This window comes from Leptopilina heterotoma, unplaced genomic scaffold, assembly GCF_015476425.1.
Source record: "Leptopilina heterotoma isolate Lh14 unplaced genomic scaffold, ASM1547642v1 Lhet_305, whole genome shotgun sequence".
In the NCBI taxonomy this organism is placed as follows: Eukaryota; Metazoa; Arthropoda; class Insecta; order Hymenoptera; family Figitidae; genus Leptopilina; species Leptopilina heterotoma.
In genome coordinates, this window is record NW_025111009.1 from 399,659 (window position 1) to 421,612 (window position 21,954).

General features: G+C 20.5%; 2 protein-coding genes across 4 annotated transcripts in view; one reads left to right on the forward strand and one right to left on the reverse strand.

Annotated features, from left to right (window-relative positions):
- LOC122504572 (putative Dol-P-Glc:Glc(2)Man(9)GlcNAc(2)-PP-Dol alpha-1,2-glucosyltransferase) overlaps positions 1–21,954 on the reverse strand; it is a 181,922-nt gene that overhangs the window by 125,562 nt on the left and 34,406 nt on the right. The window lies entirely within an intron of this gene.
- LOC122504575 (galactosylgalactosylxylosylprotein 3-beta-glucuronosyltransferase P) overlaps positions 1–21,954 on the forward strand; it is a 47,356-nt gene that overhangs the window by 1,070 nt on the left and 24,332 nt on the right. For both annotated transcript variants that reach the window (XM_043615741.1, XM_043615740.1), the window contains exon 2: positions 15,014–15,080. In XM_043615741.1, the coding sequence (XP_043471676.1) occupies positions 15,036–15,080 (45 nt within the window). In that variant the 5' untranslated portion in view covers positions 15,014–15,035. The remainder of the gene's footprint in view (positions 1–15,013; positions 15,081–21,954) is intronic.

The following is a 21,954-nucleotide window of genomic DNA, read 5'->3' on the forward strand; positions in this document are numbered from 1 at the left end:
TTTATTCTTTAATGAAAAAAAAGAAACAAACAAAAGTTTTGTATATATACTTAGTTAACTTGCAATAAATGTTAATAAATTTTGCTTAAAAATTAGTGCGAAAAAAGTAGAAGGTGAATAATAATTAATGATGAAATTAGTGGAAAAACAAGTTTATGGTACAAATTCAAGAGAAATTGGTTCAATCTAATCTAATCAATTTTCCGATTGATAAGAAATAATTTTCCAGTTATTTAATTAATAAAATTCAAAGGCTTTTTTGCTTATTAATTTCTAAATAAAAGTTCTCTATAATTATGAAGGTTAATTGCAGAAATTTTTTTGAGAAAATTTTTTTATTTTATTTATAAACAATATTTGTGGGCGATGCAAATATAAGATATTTTTATTAATTGTTTTATAAAACTGTTTCTTTAAATTATTTTTAAAAATTATTTTTTAAAACTATTTTTGAAAACTACTTTTTTTCAAATAACTGGTTTTTAACATTAAATTTTAAAACTATTTAAAAAAACTACTATTTAACATTATTTTTTATAACTTTTTTTGAAAACTACTTTTTCAAATAACTGGTTTTTAACATTAAATTTTAAAAATATTTTTAAAAAACTACTATTTAACATTATTTTTTTAAACTACTTTTTAAAACTACTTTTCACAACTGGTTTTTAACATTAAATTTTAAAAATATTTTAAAAAATTACTATTTAACATTATTTTTTAAAAAACTACTTTTCACAACTGGTTTTTAACATTAAATTTTAAAAATATTTTTAAAAACTACTATTTAACATTATTTTTTTAAACTACTTTTCACAACTGTTTTTTAACATTACATTTTAAAACTGTTTTTAAAAACTACTTCATAAAATTATTTTTTAAAACAATTTTTTACGACTATATTTTTTAACATTAAACTGTAAACCTTTTATTATAAGCTACTTTTAAAAATTATTTTTCAAAACCAATTTTTTAACACTATTTTGATGAAACTACTTTTTAAGAATGTTTTTCAATTTTTCAATTATTTTTTAAAACTACTTTTCACAATTGCTTAAATTTAATAAAAGTTAATAAAATTTCACAATTTTTTTTAACGGTGAATTTCCAAACCATTTTTAAAAACTCCTTTTCTAATTACTTTTTTAAACTGTTTTTCAACATTAAATATTTTCAAACTATTTTTAAGAACTATTTTTCACCATTATTTTTTAAAACTACTTTCTAACATTATTTTTTAAAAATACTTTTTAAAACTGTTTTTAAATTATTTTTGAAAACAACTTTTCACGACTATAATTTTTAACATTCAACTGTAAACCTGTTATTAAAAACTACTTTATAAAATTACTTTTCAAAACCAATCTTTTTAACCTTATTTTGATGAAACTACTTTTTGAAACTGTTTTTTAATTTTTAAATTATTTTTTAAAATTACTTTTCACAATAATATTGTATAAATTTAATAAAAGTTAATAAAATTTCACAATTTTTTTTTAACGGGAAATTTGAAAACCATTTTTAAAAACTCCTTTTTTAATTACTTTTTGAAACTGTTTTTTAACATTAAATATTCTCAAACTATTTTTAAGAACTATTTTTTTATCATTATTTTCAAAAATTAATTTTCTAGAACTACCTTTTCACTGCTGTTTTTAACATTAAATTTTTTCATTATTTTTAAAAACTACTTCTTAACATTATTTTCTGAAACTACTTTTCACTACTGTTTTTAACAATAACTTTTAAAACTATTTTTTAAAAAATAATGTTAAAATAGTATTTTTTGCGACTACTTTTTAAAACTGTTTTTTGATTTCAAATTTTTTAATTATTTTTTAAAACTACTTTTCACAACTATTTTGTAACATGAAATGTTGAAACTATTTTTAAAAATTGCTTTTTAACACAATATTTAATAACCACTTTTTAACATTAATTTTTAAAACTACTTTTTAAACTTACTGTAATTGTTTAGAATCATTTTTTTATATTACTTTTTTTCAATGACAGTCTGAAATAATTACTATATTTAAACAAAATTGAACAATAAAAAAAATCACAGCCTATTTTGTAGTTATTTTCTAATATATATTTACTCATTCAAGTTTTTGCTATTTAATGAAATACATTTGCTTCCTGATAAAGATGAAAGTTTTTGATTTCGCTAAAATTCCTTACGTTCGAAATGAGAAAAATATTTTTTCTATTTAAATATTTTCAAAAACTACTACAGGGAATCAAAAAATAATGTAAATTTAACATTTACTTAGTTAATAATTAATTATTTTAATACCTAAAATATAAATTTTTTTCTTCAATAAAGTACAAATTGAAAGCAGTCACGAAAAAAAATTTTTCCTGGAACAACTATACAAATTTTACTATATTAACGAAATTTTTTAGTTGCTTCAATTAATATAACAAAAATACTACGTTTATTTAAACTAATGTTTTTTATTATGTTTCTAAAAAAAAACATTCAAAGCGCTTTTCTGCATAATCTGCTTAACTTAATTCTTGATATAAATTTTCCACTCACTAATCCTAAAAGTACTATTAAAGAATTTTTAAATTAAGAAAAATAACTTGGTTTGTTTTTTAATTATAATTACAGTTGTTATTAATTAGTATCAATTGTTATAAATTAATTATTAATTAATAATTTTAACTATTAATTATTACCATATTTCACTAATTAATCGGTTATTTGAATCAAATAAATTTTTTTTTAGTGTAAATAAATAAAAATTCGTAAATTATGTTACAAAAATAATTTTGTAATTCTTTTATTAAATAAATGTCTACTTTTAATTATTCGAAAGTGACAAGAATACAATTATTCACACTTTTCTCATGGAAAATATTTATTAATTAAATTTATCGATTTGCTATGAAAATACAATACAAGAATATATAATTGGTTTACTTTTTGATTTGACTGTCTGTCCAATTTGTTCTTAATTAATAATTAATATTGACGCGCGTGAGAAAATTTCAGTAAAAAATAATATAGTAAAATTTACTCTCGGCCAAGTAAAGTTCACGCCAGAAATGCGCAGAAATTTCAGACGCGGTTTCAATTTATTTAAATAGAAAAAATTTACTTTATATTTTCTTCAGTGCAATTTTTTTTTAATTAGAAAAATATTTTTTAATTAATAAAAAAGTTTAATTGCTGACTAAATTTAATTATTTAATTACTAAATAAATTTAATTATTTAATTAAAAACTAAATTAAATTAAAATAAACGATACAAAACATTTAAAGCTAAATTTCCATTTCATTAAACAAAATTCGAGTTAAAAACTAAATTTGCAAATATAGATTGATTTACAGAAAATTTAGAACTTGATCAAAATTTCTTTTTTTTATTTTCTTCCTTTAAAAAAAAACGAAACAGGAAATTGGAGTACCGTATGTCACTTAATAATGGATATGTACTCCAATTTTCAAGCTCGTCTACTGCAAAACGATTTGTTAAAAACTCGTTAATTGAAGGAACCCGTCTGATTGCCTTCACATTTAAAATTAGTCGAAATTTAACGAACCGTAACTATTGTTTCGCTCAAACGGACATTATATTGAGTCTTGTGCGGACATTAATCAAGTATAGATATTAATTGCAAAACGTTAATTCGTAAAAGAAAAAATAGAATTAAAAACTAAAAAAAAATAATTTAACTGAACATTAATAAAGTTAATAAAATTAATTTAATAAATAAAATAACTATCAATAGAATTTTTTGCCAATTTTTCTTAAATTAAGATAAATAGAAAATTTAAGAAAAATTGAATGTTTCTTTTTGTAAACGCTTCATTTTTTTTTGTTTGATGTTCACAGTAGTTTTTTACTTTGAGAGATCCCGAGAGAGCGTAAAGTGTTCAAGTCTCCCCTTTTTCTGAAAATTACAGGAGTTTAACTTTGCTAATGACTCTCGAAACTCGAAATTCTGAGGAAGATGTAAACTCAGCAAAATTTTCAAGTAAATATTTACTGAAAAAAAGGAAAAATTAGGAAATCAGACAAAATTGTTAATTTAAAGAGTCTCTAAAATTATTGACATTTTTTCTTCCTTTAAGATACAAAAAATATTTTCCATCAAAGCATATTGCACAATATTGGAAAAATTTTCTTTATATTTCAATTTTTTGTCACCTATTATTATCATATTATATAATGACTCCAAAAGATAATAAATCATTAAAAATAAAACTTATCGAAAAGTAATTAAGTTTAATTTATTATTAATTATTAAAAAAAAAAATTAATGTCAAGTTTAATTTCTTATTAATTATTGGAAAATAATTAAATTCAGAATTCATTAATTATTAAGGAAAAACAAAGTTTTAATTTAAAAAAATAAACAGTAGTAAAAATTACCAAGGAAAACAAATGATAATAATGGTCTAATGGTCTCGTACGATCTTAATTATTTTGTTTCATAAACAAAATGATTTTCAAACGTTAACACCGAGGATCTGTTTTTTCTCATAATAAAATATGTGAACAAAAAAAGTCTTGACATTTGACTTTCTAACTCGTGCGTGCTTCTTTGCAAATATTCGTGCATCACGAATATTGTGTAGTCAGACACAAAAGAAATAGAAGCTCGAGATAAAAAATGATTTACAAAAAGTGATAATGCGAAAAAGTCGCTCCACCTAAATTATTGTAATTCATAAAAATAAAATTAAAATCTTTTCCAAGTAAATCAAAAACAAAATTTTTTTTATCCCCAGAAAGCATTTTTTATTTAAAAAAAAGACGGAGAAAAATATTACTGTTTAAAAATCAAAACTATAAAAAGAATGAAAAAAAGAAATAAAGACTAAAAAGAAATACTGACTAATAGGAAATAAAAAATAAAGAGAACTAAAAACTAAGAAACAACTGAAAGGAAAAAAAATTATAAAAAAAAACCAAAAGAAATAGAAAACATAAAAAAATATTCTACGTAGAAACTAAAAGAAATAAACACTAAAAATAGAAAATGAAAATTTAAAACTAAAAACAGGAGAAAAATAAAATATTAGAAACTGAAAAAAAATAAAAAAATATACATATTAGCAAAAAAAACTAAAGGAAATAAACACTACAAAGTAGAAACTATAAGGAACTATAAAAAAAAGTAAAAGAAATAAAAACTAAAAATAAATTAAAAATAAAAACTAAAAAGAAATTAAAAATAGAAACTAAAAGAAATAGAAACAAAACAAATAAAAGCTAAAAGAATTAAACATGAAAAAGTATGAACTAAAAAATTAATACTGAAAAAGAAAAAACTAAAAGAAACTAAAAAAACTGAAAGAAATAAAAACTAAAAAAAAAATTTAAAACAGTAACTAAAAGAAATTGAAACAAAAAAAAACTAAAATATAAAAACTAAAAAAGTAGAAATGGAAATTAAAAAAGTGTAAACAAAAAAAAAATTAGAAACTAAAAAATATAAACTAAAAATTTATAGTAATTAAAAAAGCTTAAAGTAATGAACACTAAAAAGTATAAACTCAAAAAATACAAACTGCAAAAAATGAAACTAAAAAAACTAAAAGAAATAAACATTTTAAAGTAGAAACTAAAAAATTAAATCTGCATAAATTGAAACTGAAAAAAATTAAAACTAAAAAAAAAATACTAAAAGGAAAAGAAACTAAAAAAATTAAAAACTAAAAGAAATAAAAACTGAAAAGAAAAACAGTTTTAAGCTCAAAAAAAAGAATTTACTCCCCTAAATTGAAGCCTATTAATATTTTTTCACTAAACAAGCGAAAAGAATTTTATTTTTTCTATTTAAAATAATTACAAATATACCTATACATATGCATGCAAGTTTTTCTCGTTCACCCTTCGCAACGATGAGAAAACGAAAGTTATTAACTTCACAGTTGAGAATATATATATACGTGAGCGCAACTCTCAACTAAAAAAAAATTTTTTTTTCTTCCAACGTTTCTACCCGCTTATTTTAAAAAAGGAGAATAAAAAATGTATTTAAAAAAAATGTTTCCTACGCCAAATTCATCGACTTTTGCTCACGAGTAATTACGTTACATATATCCACGGCTCTTAATGAAAAGCTTTTTTAAAAAAAAAGTACTTAAAAATTATGCCAGACTTAATTCCCACCTGAGTATTTATAAAATTTTAAAGAGATCCAAATGGTGGAAATTGAATATATATTTTTAACTCCCTCGCTTGCTTAATTTATTTCATCGTATTATATGTTTTAATCTAATTGCATAAATTATAATTTAATAATAAAATAATAATTATTATTTAAAAGTTATTATTTTAATAATAAATTATTTATATTTTTATTAACATCCTCGATTGCTTAATTCATTATTACTCTAATTGGATAAATTATTATTTAAAAATTATTTTATTAATAATATTATTTAATATTAATTCTCTCGATTGCTTCATTTATTTTTAATCTTCTTGCATAGGTATTATTTTTTTGTAAAAAATTATTAAAAAATTATTTTCCCCAAAAAAATTGCAATTTTATAATTAGAGAACTAAAATGTTGAAATTAATATTTTAAAATCCCTTTTTTTTAACAAAAATCGGGTTTAAAATATAGTTTTCAAAAATAAATATATATCAGATTTTGTTTTAAAATTTCTTCTCAAATAAAATCAATATTTTCAATATGTAACACACTCGAATAAAATATTAAATAAATACCATTTTCGTAATAATAATCAATCAGTAATCATTATTTTTACAATATTTTATGTAAACACGTTTCTTTTTTTTATAAAAAAATATTTCTTTGAGGTAATTCCATCCTTCTGATTATAAATCATGATTTTTATTTCTCATTTCCGCTTTTTTCTTTCCAAGAAAAAAAATCTCTCCCTCTCTAACTCTATCTCTTTCTATTTATTTAAAATATTTAAATTACGCGGAATAAACATATTTTTTGCAATTAAAAGTGTAAAAATAAAAATGAATAATAGTAAAGAAACGAGGAAAAATTAATCAAAAGAATATAAAATTGAAAAAATAATTATATTTCCTACAATTATAAAATAAATCATTAATTCTACTGGATTTATTTAAAAGTTTAAAATTACGTGGAATATATATAAGTATTTTGCAACTGAACATGTAAAAATAAATTCTGATTTAAAGAAACGAAAATAAATTCAGAATCAATAGAATATTCTCGATTAATTTATAAGTTTTTAATTACGTGCGGGGTGAAAATATTTTTTTTATAATTAAAGTTTAAAAATAAAAATCACCAATAATTTAGAGAAACGAATAAAATTTGTAATTAACAGAATAAAAAATTGAATTTTCTATTTGTAAAATAAATTATAATATTTAATATTTTTAATTCTCTATTTATATAAAAAAAATTTAATTACGTGGAAAAAAAATTGTTTGCAATTAAAATTTAGAAATAAATAAATTTATTTATTATTTATTATTAATAATAAAATAATAATTATTATTATTATATTATTTTTATTTATTAAAATTTATTATTTTGATTTCCTATTTACTTTACTTCTATTGAATAAATTTTCCATTCGTATGCATTTTTAGAAAATAATAAAAAATTCTAGAATACAATAAAAAGATCACATCTATGAATGGAATTGTTCATTGACTAAAAATGCAAAAAACATGTTCTTGTATAACACTAAAGCGTTATACACCTGGATCTGTAATTGCGTTCATTGCATAAAAAAAGTATTATTGTGTTGGACTTTGTGATGCAACCTTGATGCTAAATTATATTCCTCTTTTTTTGCAAATTAAACCGGCTCTCTTTTTTTTTAATTACGTTGAATTTTAGATTTCTAAAAAAAAAAATATATATATTAAAAAAAACTCTTTATCTCGTGTATTCAAAAATGTTTTTGTAATAAATTTCAGAAAATTTTATTATCCTCCTTCACGTCCATATTATAGAGGAGAAAAAAAAAGAAAGAAGTGTAATTAGATTTCTTTTTTGCTCAACTCCTTTTCTTGAACACTTTGTGCTTTCCTTCTATTTAAGAAAACTATAGAATGCAAAACTGAATTTACATTCAAAGGAATAATTTTAATTATAAACATTCAAAAGAATATAAATTAAATTATAAACATTTTAAAAAAGAAATATCACACGAAAAATTATTCTCGAGGATTAATTTTATTAATTTTTTTTCTGGAAAAAAAGTATCGTACAAAAGAATTATTCTCTATGACAAAAATTTGTTCTCTTTCTTTAAAAAAAAATTATCGTAAACAAATTCTTCTATTCAATAATTTTTTTTCTTGTTTGAAAAAAATTTTTCTTTTCCTCTTTCTAATTAAAGTCATTTGGAATCACAACAAGTGTTTTCATAATAAAATTTCTGAACTTTATTACAAAAGCATCAAAAAAAAAAGAAAAGAATAAAATAAAATTACAAAAGTTGAACTCATTTTTTCTAATGATAATAACTTAGAGATGTTTTTTTTCTTCCTCTTCTTCTTCTTCTTTTGTTCATTGCAATAAAATTTATAAGAACGTTGTCAGAATTTCAAAATGCTATAGAAGAGATACTTGGATAATTTTAAGGATCAAGAACTATTGCGTTGTAACATAATTGGCGAGTATTAAGGAAAAGCTTCACAGACAGAATTTTAAACGTTGAAATTGAGTTCAGTAAAGCCTTTATAAAGTTTTCAACAAGAGCCATAAACTTCCGATATTAAATGGTGAACTTTTATAATTTTCGATATTGTCACGCAATCAATAACGGGAGTAGAAAATTTTTTTCTCAAACCAGAAAATATTATTTCAAATCTCACGCTGAGGAAAAAAATTTATTTGCTTTAAGTAAAACGATTAATTTCCTGTTATCAAATGAATATTTATTTGTTTCAAGTAATTTTTAAGTCAATTAAAAATTAATAAAAAAAATTTAATTGTATTAAAATATATCCTAGACTTTGCATCAAGTACTTTCTTTTCAAGTCAATTAAATAGCAACAAAAAAAAAGAAAATTTTTTTGATTCATAAACCAAAATTATTGGTTCAAATACAATTTATTTTACTTCAATAAAAATTATTTGATTCAAGTTGCTATTTATTTAATAAATGGCCAAATAACGTCTATTTGACTCGAATAAATAACTATTTAATAATAGGAAAATAAGAGTTTAAATAAATAAAAATTATTTGATTCAAGTAAATATTTATTTAATTTAATCAAATAATTTTTATTTATATCTTGTGTTTGAACCAATAATTTCTGTAATTGTAGAAAATAAGTTTTATTTAAGTAATTAAATAGAATTTCCTTCAAGTACTGAAATTATTGGCTCAGATACAATTTATTTAATATAAATAAAAATTATTTTAGTTATAAATATTTCTTTTTATATATTTATTTAATAAAAGAGAATTTATTTACTAAATACTCGGTTATTAAAATCAAATAAATTTTCTTTAGTGTTGAAATTTGAATTTCGCGCCATTATAATTTCGTATATTCCCGCCTAGAGGGCATAAAAACTCTCTCGCAAACGAGATGAAGTCGATGATCAACTATTCTTTATAAGATCGTTTTCTTATTTTACAGTGATAAAAAATTCATTTGATTCTAATAAACAATTACTTGTCAATTATCAAATAAATATTTACAGGGTGTCTACTAACCGGGAATTTAATTTGACCGGGAATAAACCAGGAATTTTATGCCAAACTAGGAATTTTTTAACCAAATTAAAAAAAGTTTTATTATTTTAATTTGTTTTTAAAAAATCACTTTTTATTTTAATTTTTGTAGATATTTATACTGTTCTCTAAATTTAAATTAGTTAAAAATAATTAATTTGATAGTAAAAAATCTCATTCAAATATAGTATAAATAAATTTTTGAAAAATTATCGAATTAATAGAAATTTTGTGAAATTAAACTGAAAATAATTAAATTTGTTAAAGAATTTCATTAAAAACTTGTTAACAAATCGAATTTTCAAAGTATTTTAATTTAATAATTGATAAATAATTAAATTTTATAAACAGTCACATTCTAATGTATTCATGTTTCTTAGTAATGTAATTATTTTAAAAAATTTTATTAAAATTCGTCGAAAGAATTCAATTATTTGTAGAAACTGTAAAAAAATTCTTTTCAAGAATTCCATTATTTCCATAAATATAGGAAAATTCTTCAGATTTACTAAATTCATTTAAATATTATTTTTTTTAAATTCTTCACAAGAATTCAATTATTTCCATAAATTTACATAAAATTCTAAAAAACAATTCAATTATTTTCAAAAGTAATAAAATTCTTCGCAGAAATTCAATTATGTTTAAAAATTTTTTTTTAAATCTCCTCAAAATTTCAATTCAAACACAAGATTTATATAAAAATTATTTGATTGAAGTAAATATTTAATTAATTTAAATAAACTAATATTTATTTATTTTAAAATACTTAATTATTTATTTGAGTCAAATAAACGCTATTTGGCTATTATCCAATAAATATTTGCTTGAATCAAATAATTTTTATTGAAATCAAATAAATTGTATTTGAAACAATAATTTTAGTTTCTGAATGAAATAAATATTATTAAAAAATAAATTTCTTTTCATTGTTTGACTATTTACTTTAATAAAAATGACTTGATACAAAAGAATATTATTTATTTAAACATGGACAAGTAATCATTTATTTGAATTAAATATTTATTTTTTCTTAGGCAAGTAATCGTTTATTTGAATCAAAATTTATTATCAATATTTTTATTAAAATAAAAATTATTTGATTTTTAAATATTCATTTTAGAGTATTTATTTAATAAAATACAATTTATTTATTTAATAATCGGTTATTGTAATCAAATAAATTTTATTTACTGTATTAAATTTGAATTTCGCGCCATTATAATTCCTTATATTTCCGCCTAGGGGGCATGAAAACTCTCTCGTAAACGAGATGAAGTGGATGATCAACTACTTCGTATAAAGTTCCTTTTCTTGATTCACGTTGAAGTTAAATTAATTTGACTCAAATAAACAATTATTTGACTATTATCAAATAAATATTTTTCGATTCAAACACTTTTTATTTCAGTGATTTAAATGGCATTGTTTTAAAATAGAATATTAAAATTTGTTTTTAATTTTCATATCTACGGGGTCGATAAAAGATTTCTCCTCAAGTGCCTTTATTATAATACACAACTTTCGTTAAAATCAATTTGCAAAGTCCGTTATGAGAAGGTGAAGGTTTTCTCAGCGCGGGGCCAATTTGAGACGAGGGCACTCGGTTAGTAGCATGTTATACGAAGAATCGTCATCGACCTAATAATTAAGATGTGCTTATAAAGCAAGAAAATTGTAGGTGTACGTCGTTTAGATAATAAAAAAAAGTGTACACATAAAATTGCGTAATTTACAATTTTTAACGATTTCTATCAGTCAATAGATCGATGGATTGATTGTATTTCAAATTCTAAAATTAGAATTAGAAAGACAATAGAATACAAATTAAATACACTTAACATTTATTAAATTTTCAATATTAATAAAATTATGTTTCAATTTTTTAATTATTCCCTACAGAAACAATGGGAGCGAATTGTTTTTCTTTTCTAACTTATTTTAATGCAGTAAAGATAAGAAGTACATGTGGAAAATAAAAAAATATTTTAATATAATAATTTTTTTTCTTCAAAGTCGCGTTTAAATTGAAAATATATTTTATTTAATGCGCCACAAAATGTTCTTGGTGATGAAAACAAAATTGGCACATGATTGATTGAATATTTTTTCGATCAGCACTGAAGTGATTAATCAGATGAATAGTCTTCTGTCCATCATTTTGTTTATAAACATTAATAAATACCACTTTTTTTCACAGTAATTAAAAAAAAATGTTTACGACTCCCAAAAAATTGCTATTGTATAACAAAATTTTAATAATAAAAAATATATATGTAAGTGTTTAGTTTTTATATTCTGTTTACTTATGTTTATTATTATCACTACCTTTATTCTTGTATTATTAAATTATTATTTTGAATAATAATTATTATTTTAAATCAAATACCGTTTGACTCAAATAAAAATTATTTGATATTATTTTTATTTATTTAATCCAAAAAAATTTTTATTTGATAATAAAGAAGTAATTGTTTATTTGAATAAATTTTTCCTTTATTGTGGAACAAAAAAAAAGAAATTAAAGTAAATAGTTGATTTCTTCATCTCGTTTGCGAGAGAATTTTCATGCCCTCTAGGCGGAAATATACGGAATTATAATGGCGCGAAATTTAAATTTCAACACTAAATAAAATTTATTTGATTGAAAAAATCGATTATTAAATAAATAAATTTTATTAAATAATTATTTACTTGAAACAAACAATTTTTTTTAATCCAATCAAACTAATAATTTAGTAAAAATGCTAAAATCGGTATATGTTTATAATTTTTATCATTTTTACTCAACAATTTTTTTTCGCAAGTGAAAATTTTAAATACTTTTATTTAAATTTTCTTTTTATTTTCCATATATGCATTAGAACGATCGACAATGTTAACGCACACACAGTGTTCTTTTAAAAAGGAAAAAAAAAGAAAAATATACGGTAATTTTGTACCACGATGTATTTAATTACACGTTAATTAATCAAGCTTTGTGTGACTGAAATGATATAAAAAAAACTGTAATTTTCTGGTGTCTGATAATGACAGATGTTACATTTACAGGTTTAATGGAAATTTCACACGCAAGAATGCATATATAGTATGCACACTTTGTAATTTACATTCTTGAAATAACATCACCTTTTCATTTATATTTCTCTTTACAAAAACAAAGAACAATATTATTATATCGATAATTTCTTTTCAAAAGTCTTATTTTTTATATAAAAATTTCTAAATTCGAAAAAAGAAAATTTAACAAAATTTTATTTTGCAATTTTAAAAATGAATAATTTAGTAATCTAAAATTCTTTAAACAATTAGTAATCTAATGGTAATTTAATCTATTAAGTATATAGATAAATAATAATTAGTATTATTATTGTTAATTATTGATAATAATTACATATTGTCTAATATAATCTAAAAATTATTTTTCAAGTGTAAAGTGCATATTTTGTGTTATAATTAAAAAAATGACATGTAAATATTGATAACAGGATATATTAAAAATAATACTGAAAAGGATATATTAGAAATTTATAAAAATTTTAAAAAAAGAATAGGTATAAAATTTGTACAATTCGCATAATGCAATCTGTGACAGAATTAACTAATTGGATACTCGCGTCTTCTGCATTATAATTATACTCAAATTATTTAACAGGGAAAAAATGAGACGGCTGGTACTTTGGATAAGATTAAAGAATCGTAATTAAAAACGAAAAGTGCAGTCCAAGATAAAAAGTATTCTACTCTCTTCTAATTGTTAAAATTTCTATTTTAATTACAATCATTATTTTGAAATTAAATCTATAGAGAGAGAAGGTTGCCTTCAAGAGAATGAATTTCATTAAAATTCATTGTAAATTTTGCCTTCTTTTTGAAAATAATTGACAACACCTTAAATGATTAAACAACTCCATTTTTATATTATTTATATAAATAATTATTTTAATTAGAAAATTATTATTATTTTCTTTCTAATAAAAAAAGCCTAAACACAGTTTCTTTATGAATAATTATTTTGGTCTTCTTTACTTACTAGTTTATTTATAGTTATTATTTTTTTTATTGAAAACTTTTTTCAGTTTAAATAATTTCAAAAATTACTAAAACAAATTAAAAAATTATTATTTATTTATCATTATTATTTTATTTATAATATTTTTCTCATGACGAATTGTTGAAAATAGTTGAAAATATTTAAATAGAAAAAAAATTTCGTTTATTTCAATACTTTCACAATTTTATCCAAATATTTTCAACATATTAGACTGAAATTTTTTCCTTAAAAAAACAATAACTTTGATCTTTTATATCTGATTAATTTTATGTCGTACAATTAAATTTTCATCTCCTTAATTCATTCAAAAGTCTAGTTCAGTAATATAAAATTAAAATCTTTATTAAATTTATAGATTTATTTAACTAGATAGATTTCCACTTTTTAAAATTGAAAAATTTTTGTTTTAAAACATCTGAAAGCTGAATGAAATGAACTTTGAATCAACAAGAACATTGTTTTCAATGTTAATTTAATAGAAACTTTGTATAAAAAAATTTTTCCATATGAATCAAATAAATAATACTTTCTTGCTTTTCTTTGGTATTAAAAAAGAGTACCAAATTAAAAATCTTTAATTAAAACACAGGAACTATATGTGTGGAAAAAATTGTTTTTATCACAATAGTTCTCGGTGTACTGTATAAAATATAACGAAATATTTTAAATTTTCCTTTGAAAAATCAGACAGACAATAAAATTCGTTTAAATTTAAAAACATTTTTCTAAAGAGAAATAATTTTTAATCAACGAATTTTTTACTTTTAATTCTGTTTTTACCTCTATGTTGTCTTTTCCTTTCAATTTTTTACTTTTCGTTTTTTTCTTAATTTTTAATATTTTACTTTTTGTATTTTTGTTCCTATTCTTTCATTTTACCTTCTATTCTTTTACTAATTATCAAATATTAATTAAATAAATTTTATCATTGGATTATAAATTGCATTTACATTAAAATTTTATTATCAAAAAGAGTAAAAAATTTCATCATAATTGAATTATAAATAATTAAATTAAATTTTTGTTACCAAAGAGTGAAAATATTATATTATATTATATTTTATATACACAATAACTTAAATCTTATCAGGAAAATAGCGGATGTGTTTCCTGCTTCTTTTTTTAATCAAAAATAAAACAAGAAGCTCATATATGGAACTTCTGAAATTTATTCTCTTTAGTATTCAGAAATCAAATGAGAACTTTACAACGGAATGTGTTAATTTTTGAAAATTCGAATTACCAAAATTTAATGTTAATTTTAAAATTAGAATTTTATTAAATTACAGGGCAAAGGACGTGATCAGTTGCATGGACACAGGCATCGACGAAAATTTCATCAAATATAGTATTTCGGTAAGTTAATGAGAAAATAATTTATTTGAATAATTATACGACTATGAATTAATTAATAATTACACCTATAGGGGAAATTTATTTCTGAATCTAATATTCTATTTTTTTTTCTATTTTAAAATTTTTATTTATTTTCTACGTTATTTTAAACGAAGTTATATAAGTTTTCTGTAACCTTAATAAATATTTGTTTGATTTAAAAAAAAGTTTCATTTTAATAAATTTTGTACTATTCGAATTTAATTTTTTGATTTTGCATTTTACCTTCCAATATGAGTATCTCTACTCAGGAAAAATTTATTTGGCTCAGAGCCTACTAAATTATTTATTTGTTTCAAATGAATTTTATTTGGTTCCGATAAATTTTATTGGCCAAATAAATTTTATTATTAAATACATTTTTTTTTATTATTATCCAAATAAATTTTTCATTTTTGAAATCAATTTTATTTGGTTCAAATAAATTTTAGTTTTTTCAAATATAGATTTTCTTTGATTCCGATAAATTTTATTTGGACCAAATAAATTTTTCTTCTTTCAAAATGGACTTTATTTATGGTTCAAATAAATTTTTTATTTCTTTCAAACGAATTTTATTTGGTTCAAATAAATATTATTTGTTTCAAACGAATTTTTTTTTGGTTCAAATCAAAATTCTATTTATACAAAATAAAATTTTTATGTAAAACAAAGAAATAATTTAATATTCTCTGTGACAAATATTTCAAACAAATTTTTTTCTGAGTGTAATAAAAAAAATATGATTAAATTATGTGATTTCCATTAATAAAAAAAATTTCTTAAATTCAAATTAAAAATAAATAAATTCAAAAATTTATCTCAATAAATATTACGTCATTATCATTTTTAAACTTTTGATCAATAAAAAACTGCAGCTGTACAAACTTTTCTGTATGAAACCGCATTTGATAAACATTTATTATTTTTTATTTTAAATTTTGTTTAAACTTTTTGTCTAAACAAAAGAAAGAAAATTTTACATTTGTAGTAAAATAAAAGGCTTATAGTTATACTTGCGTATTATTTCTCAATAATTATTTTCTATTTTGCAGTTCCGCGAAATAAAGCGTAATACATATAAAATTACAAAATTTCCCTCTTTTAATCTCTCATAAATTCTTTTATTTTTATTTTTAATATTTAAAATTGAAAACTGCATCTCGTATCCTATACGTAGATGCAATATGGTTGATAGGATTTTGAGATTCGTGCTTTGACCCTTTGATCAATATCAAAGTATCGGATATATGTGCATTGTAATGCAATACTATTATTCTTCTTCAAAGGAACAATATGAATTCTTATTTTTTTTATACTTCACTTTTAGCATTATACTCTCGCTACATACTCAACATTTTTACAAAAAAAAAAAAACTTTGCCTGCTTAAAAAATGAGCTCTCTCCATACCACTTCTTCTATATTTTCTAATATTCAAAAGACGAAAAAATAATATTAAAAGAAATATATAAAAATAACAATATGTTTACAAACTAATTACACGCAGAAAGTATATATGCATACATAATTCAGCAGTTTACATGAATCTTGTGTAATTTTCTGGTGGAATGATGAGAAAATGATTTAGTTGGCTCTATTAATAGAATAGAGTTCAACGATGAACTATTATTATGATAATTGGGAAATCAATTGGCGATGGTGTTTCTGTTTCTAACCAACTGCAACCATCATTCATAGATTGTACTATGTAGATATGTATACATATATATATGTATATATGACAGTAACAAATGGAGGATTATAACTGCAGTCTATACAGTGCCGCTCAATAACTTTTGCCCACCCTACAGCGATTAAACACTTTAGAAAAAGTTTTGTATTTTGTTTATTATTAAAGTTAAAAAGTCCAAAAAGGTCATCTCCTTTTAAAGCTCTTTTCCTAAGCTTTAACACTATATAAAACAGAAATTAAAAAAATTAATTAATTATTGTTTAAAAAATATTATTGTAACATAAAATTTTTCAATTTTTTTGGTTTTTTTTAAAGTGATACAGTTTATAAGAAAATCATCGCATGTTAATCGCAGTTATATCATTTGAAAGCTGGTTTTAACACCTTTAAAATGCATTTTTTTAAAAAAATTTTTACGATAATTTTTAAGAATAATATGATCATTTGTTTAAAAAATTAGCAATTTTTTTCAATTGTTGATAACTCAAAAACGGTTCGTTTAAAAAAAATTTTTTAAGAACATAAATTGTTCATTTGTATATGTAGAATCAGAAAAAAAATATACAAATTTTTTTTTAGAAAAAAATTTTTTTAACGTATTTTTTGAAAAAACAAAATTTTTGCATTTTTTATATTTTTAAGTATTAATTGTAGAAATTTGGTATTTGGTAAGTAAAAGTTGCAAATTTCTACAATTAATACTTAAAAATATAAAAAATGCAAAAAAATTTTTTTTTTCAAAAAATACGTTCAAAAAATTTTTTTCAAAAAAAAAATTTGTATATTTTTTTTTTTGATTCTACATGTAAAAATGAACAAAATTTTTTTTAAACGAACCGTTTTTGAGTTATCAACAATTGAAAAAAATGGCTAATTTTTTAAACAAATGATCATATTATTCTTAAAAATTATTGTAAAAATTTTTTAAAAAATGCGTTTTAAAGGTGTTAAAACCAGCTTTTAAATGATATAATTGCGATTAACATGCGATGATTTTCTAATAAACTGTATCACTTTAAAAAAAACCAAAAAAATTGAAAAATTTTATGTTACAATAATATTTTTTAAGCAATAATTAATTAATTTTTTTAATTACTGTTTTACATAGTGTTAAAGCTTAGGAAAAGAGCTTTAAATGGAGACCTTTTTGAACTTTCTAACTTTAATAATAAACAAAATACAAAACTTTTTCTAAAGTGTTTAATCGCTGTAGGGTGGGCAAAAGTTATTGAGCGGCACTGTATACATATATATATAGAGGCAAAGTGCACTCTAATGCATTGTTTCATTGCATTTTAAGGTCATTTAAATTCACATATATTTTCCCAAGTGAAAATGTTCATATTTCCATAAGCAATTATCACCATTTATAACCCACTGACAGCGTAAATGTTACAATTTAAAGAGAAAAAAGCGCATAAATTATTTTTTTGGTCGAAAGAAAACATTAACTTTTCTATTAATTTAATCACTTTATTTCTAAAAAGAAATTTTTTTATCTTAAAAATAAAAGGACAAAATAAATAAAGAAAATGAATAAAAATAATAAATAAAGTAAAGCTTTCTTTACGAGGAAGCTAAAAACAAAAATAACATAAAATAACATAAAAAATAACAAAATTAAAATTAAGTAACAAATTAATGAAAAGCAAAATAAAAACAATAAAAAAAATCATTTTTCATAAATACAAATAATGTTGAAATTAATTTAAACAAAAATAATTAAGCTGTATATTTTTGTCGAAATAAAAAACAAAAAGGAAAAATTAATAATTCATAAATGATAATAATCAAGAGACTAAATGAGGGCAACCGACTGATTCAATATTTGACCGATAAATAAAATGTCCAAGGAATCAATGAATGAAATGATGTTATTAATAATAGAAATGATTATTTCAATTACTAATATCGTGACCAATAAAATCTCTACATGACGAATGAAAAAAGTAATAAAACGATTACAATCAATAAAATCCGAAAAAAATCGATACGATTATAAACGAAAAAACGCAATTTAGGAGATAAAGAAAATAAATTAATCAAAAAAGTTATTGGATTAAAATTATAATAAAAAAAAATTAAATGAGTGATAAACAATCATAATTACAATAATAATTACAATTGATAATTAAAAAATTTTAAATAATAATAAACATAATTAATAATAAACCATTTCTTGTCTATTATCAATTAATTATTTATTGGATTTAAATAAGCAATTACTTGCCTATAAAAAAATAAATATTTGATTCAAATAACTGATTACTTGTTCATGTTAAAATAAATAAATATTAGTTTATTTAAATTAATTAAATATTTACTTGAATCAAATAATTTTTATATAAATCTTGTGTTTGAATTGAAATTTTGAGGAGATTTAAAAAAAAATTTAAACATAATTGAATTTCTGCGAAGAATTTTATTACTTTTGAAAATAATTGAATTGTTTTTTAGAATTTTATGTAAATTTATGGAAATAATTGAATTCTTGTGAAGAATTTAAAAAAAAATAATATTCAAATGAATTTAGTAAATCTGAAGAATTTTCCTATATTTATGGAAATGATGGAATTCTTGAGAAGAATTTTTTTTACAGTTTCTACAAATAATTGAATTCTTTCGACGAATTTTAATCAAATTTAAAAAAAATTTTTTATATAAATCTTGTGTTTGAACCAATAATATCAGTATTTGTATCAAATAATTTTTATTTTAGCAACTGAATAGTTTTATTTTAAGTACTGAAATTATTGGCTCAGATACAATTTATATTTGATTTAAATAGAGATTATTTGATACTTAAATATTTTCTTATTAAATATTATTTAATAAAAGACAATTTAATAATTATTATTACGAATATTCAGTTATTTTAATCAAATGAATTTTATTTAGTGTATTAAATTTGAATTTCGCGCCATTATAATTCCGTATAATTCCGCCTAGACGGCATGAAAATTCTCTCGCAAACGAGATGAAGTGAATTATCAACTATTTCGTGTAAAGTTCATTTTCTTTTTTGACACGGATAAAAAATTTATTTGATTCAAATAAATAATTACTTGTCAACGATCAAATAAATATTTACTAGAATGAAATAATTGTTATTTAAATCAAATAAATTTTATCTGAAATTAAGAAATATTTAAATCAAATAAAAAAAAATTGACCTAAAGAAAAATTATTTGATGCAAAAAAATATTTATTTGACAATAGACAAGTAATTGTTTATTTGAATTAAATAATTTTTATTGAAATTTAATAAACCGATTCAAATAAACAATTACTTGTCTATTTATCAAATAAATATTTTTTTGTATCAAATAATTTATATTGGAGTCAATTTTTTCGTATTTGATTCAAATACTGATATTATTGAATTAAATACAATTTATTTGATTTAAATAAAAATTATTTGATTTTAGCAAATATTTATTTGATAATTGACAAGTAATTCTTTATTTGAATCAAATGAATTTTTCATCACTGTAAAATATGAAAACGAACTTATAAAGAATACTAGGTCACCCACTTCTATCTCGTTTGCGAGAGAGTTTTCATGCCCTCTAGGCGGAAATATACGGAATTATAAAGGCGCGAAATTTAAATTTAATACACTAAATAAAATTTATTTGATTGCAATAACTGAATGTATTAAAAATAAAATAAAAAATTTCCCTTTCAGTATAATTCTATGAAATTAATAACTAAATTAAATATTGAAATAATCCAGAAAAAAATCCCTTCTTACTAAATAAATATCGCCAGAAAAAAAAACTTTAATGTAAAGTAGAATTAACTGACATATCTGCAATTGACTTTAAAAAAAAGAGAAAAGTTTGTACATAATTTTAAAGACAGGAAAAGTTTTTATACCGCGACCGAACATGAAACGATGGTTAATTAAGTAAAACGTAAGAAAACGTCTTTTGCAGAAATCCTTCCGTCCTTTTTCTTTAGTCGATAATGTGTTAAACAAGGGCTTGCAATGCTATAGCAACCGAGTCAAACACGATGGGAACGAAAATTACTAATCGCGTTTTAAACACGATGAATATTAATAAAGTGCAAATCTTTCTTTTTTTTCCATTTTTTATCGCACACACACACGACAAGTCATTCAATCATTTCAATCATCTCCACATCATTTTTCAATCACATATGCAAAATATTCTATATATAAAATTCAATTATCTAAAAAAAAAAATTCAATACTCTCCAACTATTTCCGATATAAAATCTATTATATATTTCAGTCATTCTTATTTAAATTTTCTTTTCAAAATTATTTACAGTCTATAAAATTTTGATTCACATTTTTTTTTGCTATTTCATTCTTTTTATTTTTGATAATCTTTGGAAAAAAGTTTGTAACCAAAACTTTTTGTAACCAAAATTTAATATTTAACTTTTCGTAACTAAACAAACTTGAAATTTTCAATTTCAAAATTCAACTTTATAAAATTTTGATTCACATTTTTTTCGTATTGCATTTTTTTTATTTTCGAATTTTAATAGTCTTTGAAAAAAATTTGAAAATTTTCATTTAATTTTTCTCACTAAAAAATTATTTTGCATTTCAAAATTTAAATTAATCAGTATAGTTCGAAATATTTTAGGAGAAAAAAAATCAAATTGTAATCGGTATTACGGAATAATACTTTAGCGCAAAAAAATAATGAAATTGAAAAAAGAGAAAAATGTTTATACAAAAAATCTAGGGAGAGAGAACATTTCAAAATTTTTTGCGATAAACTTTTTATGTGTTTCTTAAATCACAGAGTTAATTTGATCGATATGGAAGCATTCTTTTGTTTTGTGACGTAAAATGCGCACATAGAGTTTTGAATGGAAAAAAAAGAAGTGGAATAATCGAGAAAAATAGAAGAAAAATTCTACAATGTGAATACACAATTGCTTGTGAGGCGAATATTCAGAAAACAGTTTCAAAATGTGCTTCACTGAATCGTATTGACCAAACAAGTTGTATTTATTAGCTACACAAAAAATTTCACGAATCAATATTTAAGAAAAAAAAAAGAAAAGAGAAGTTTACAAGTAAAATTCAAAAATCATTTTCTCTTCTTATATATAGAAATATTTCATATTTCCATCATAAATTTTTTTTTCTCAATAAAAAAATAAAACAACAATTTTTT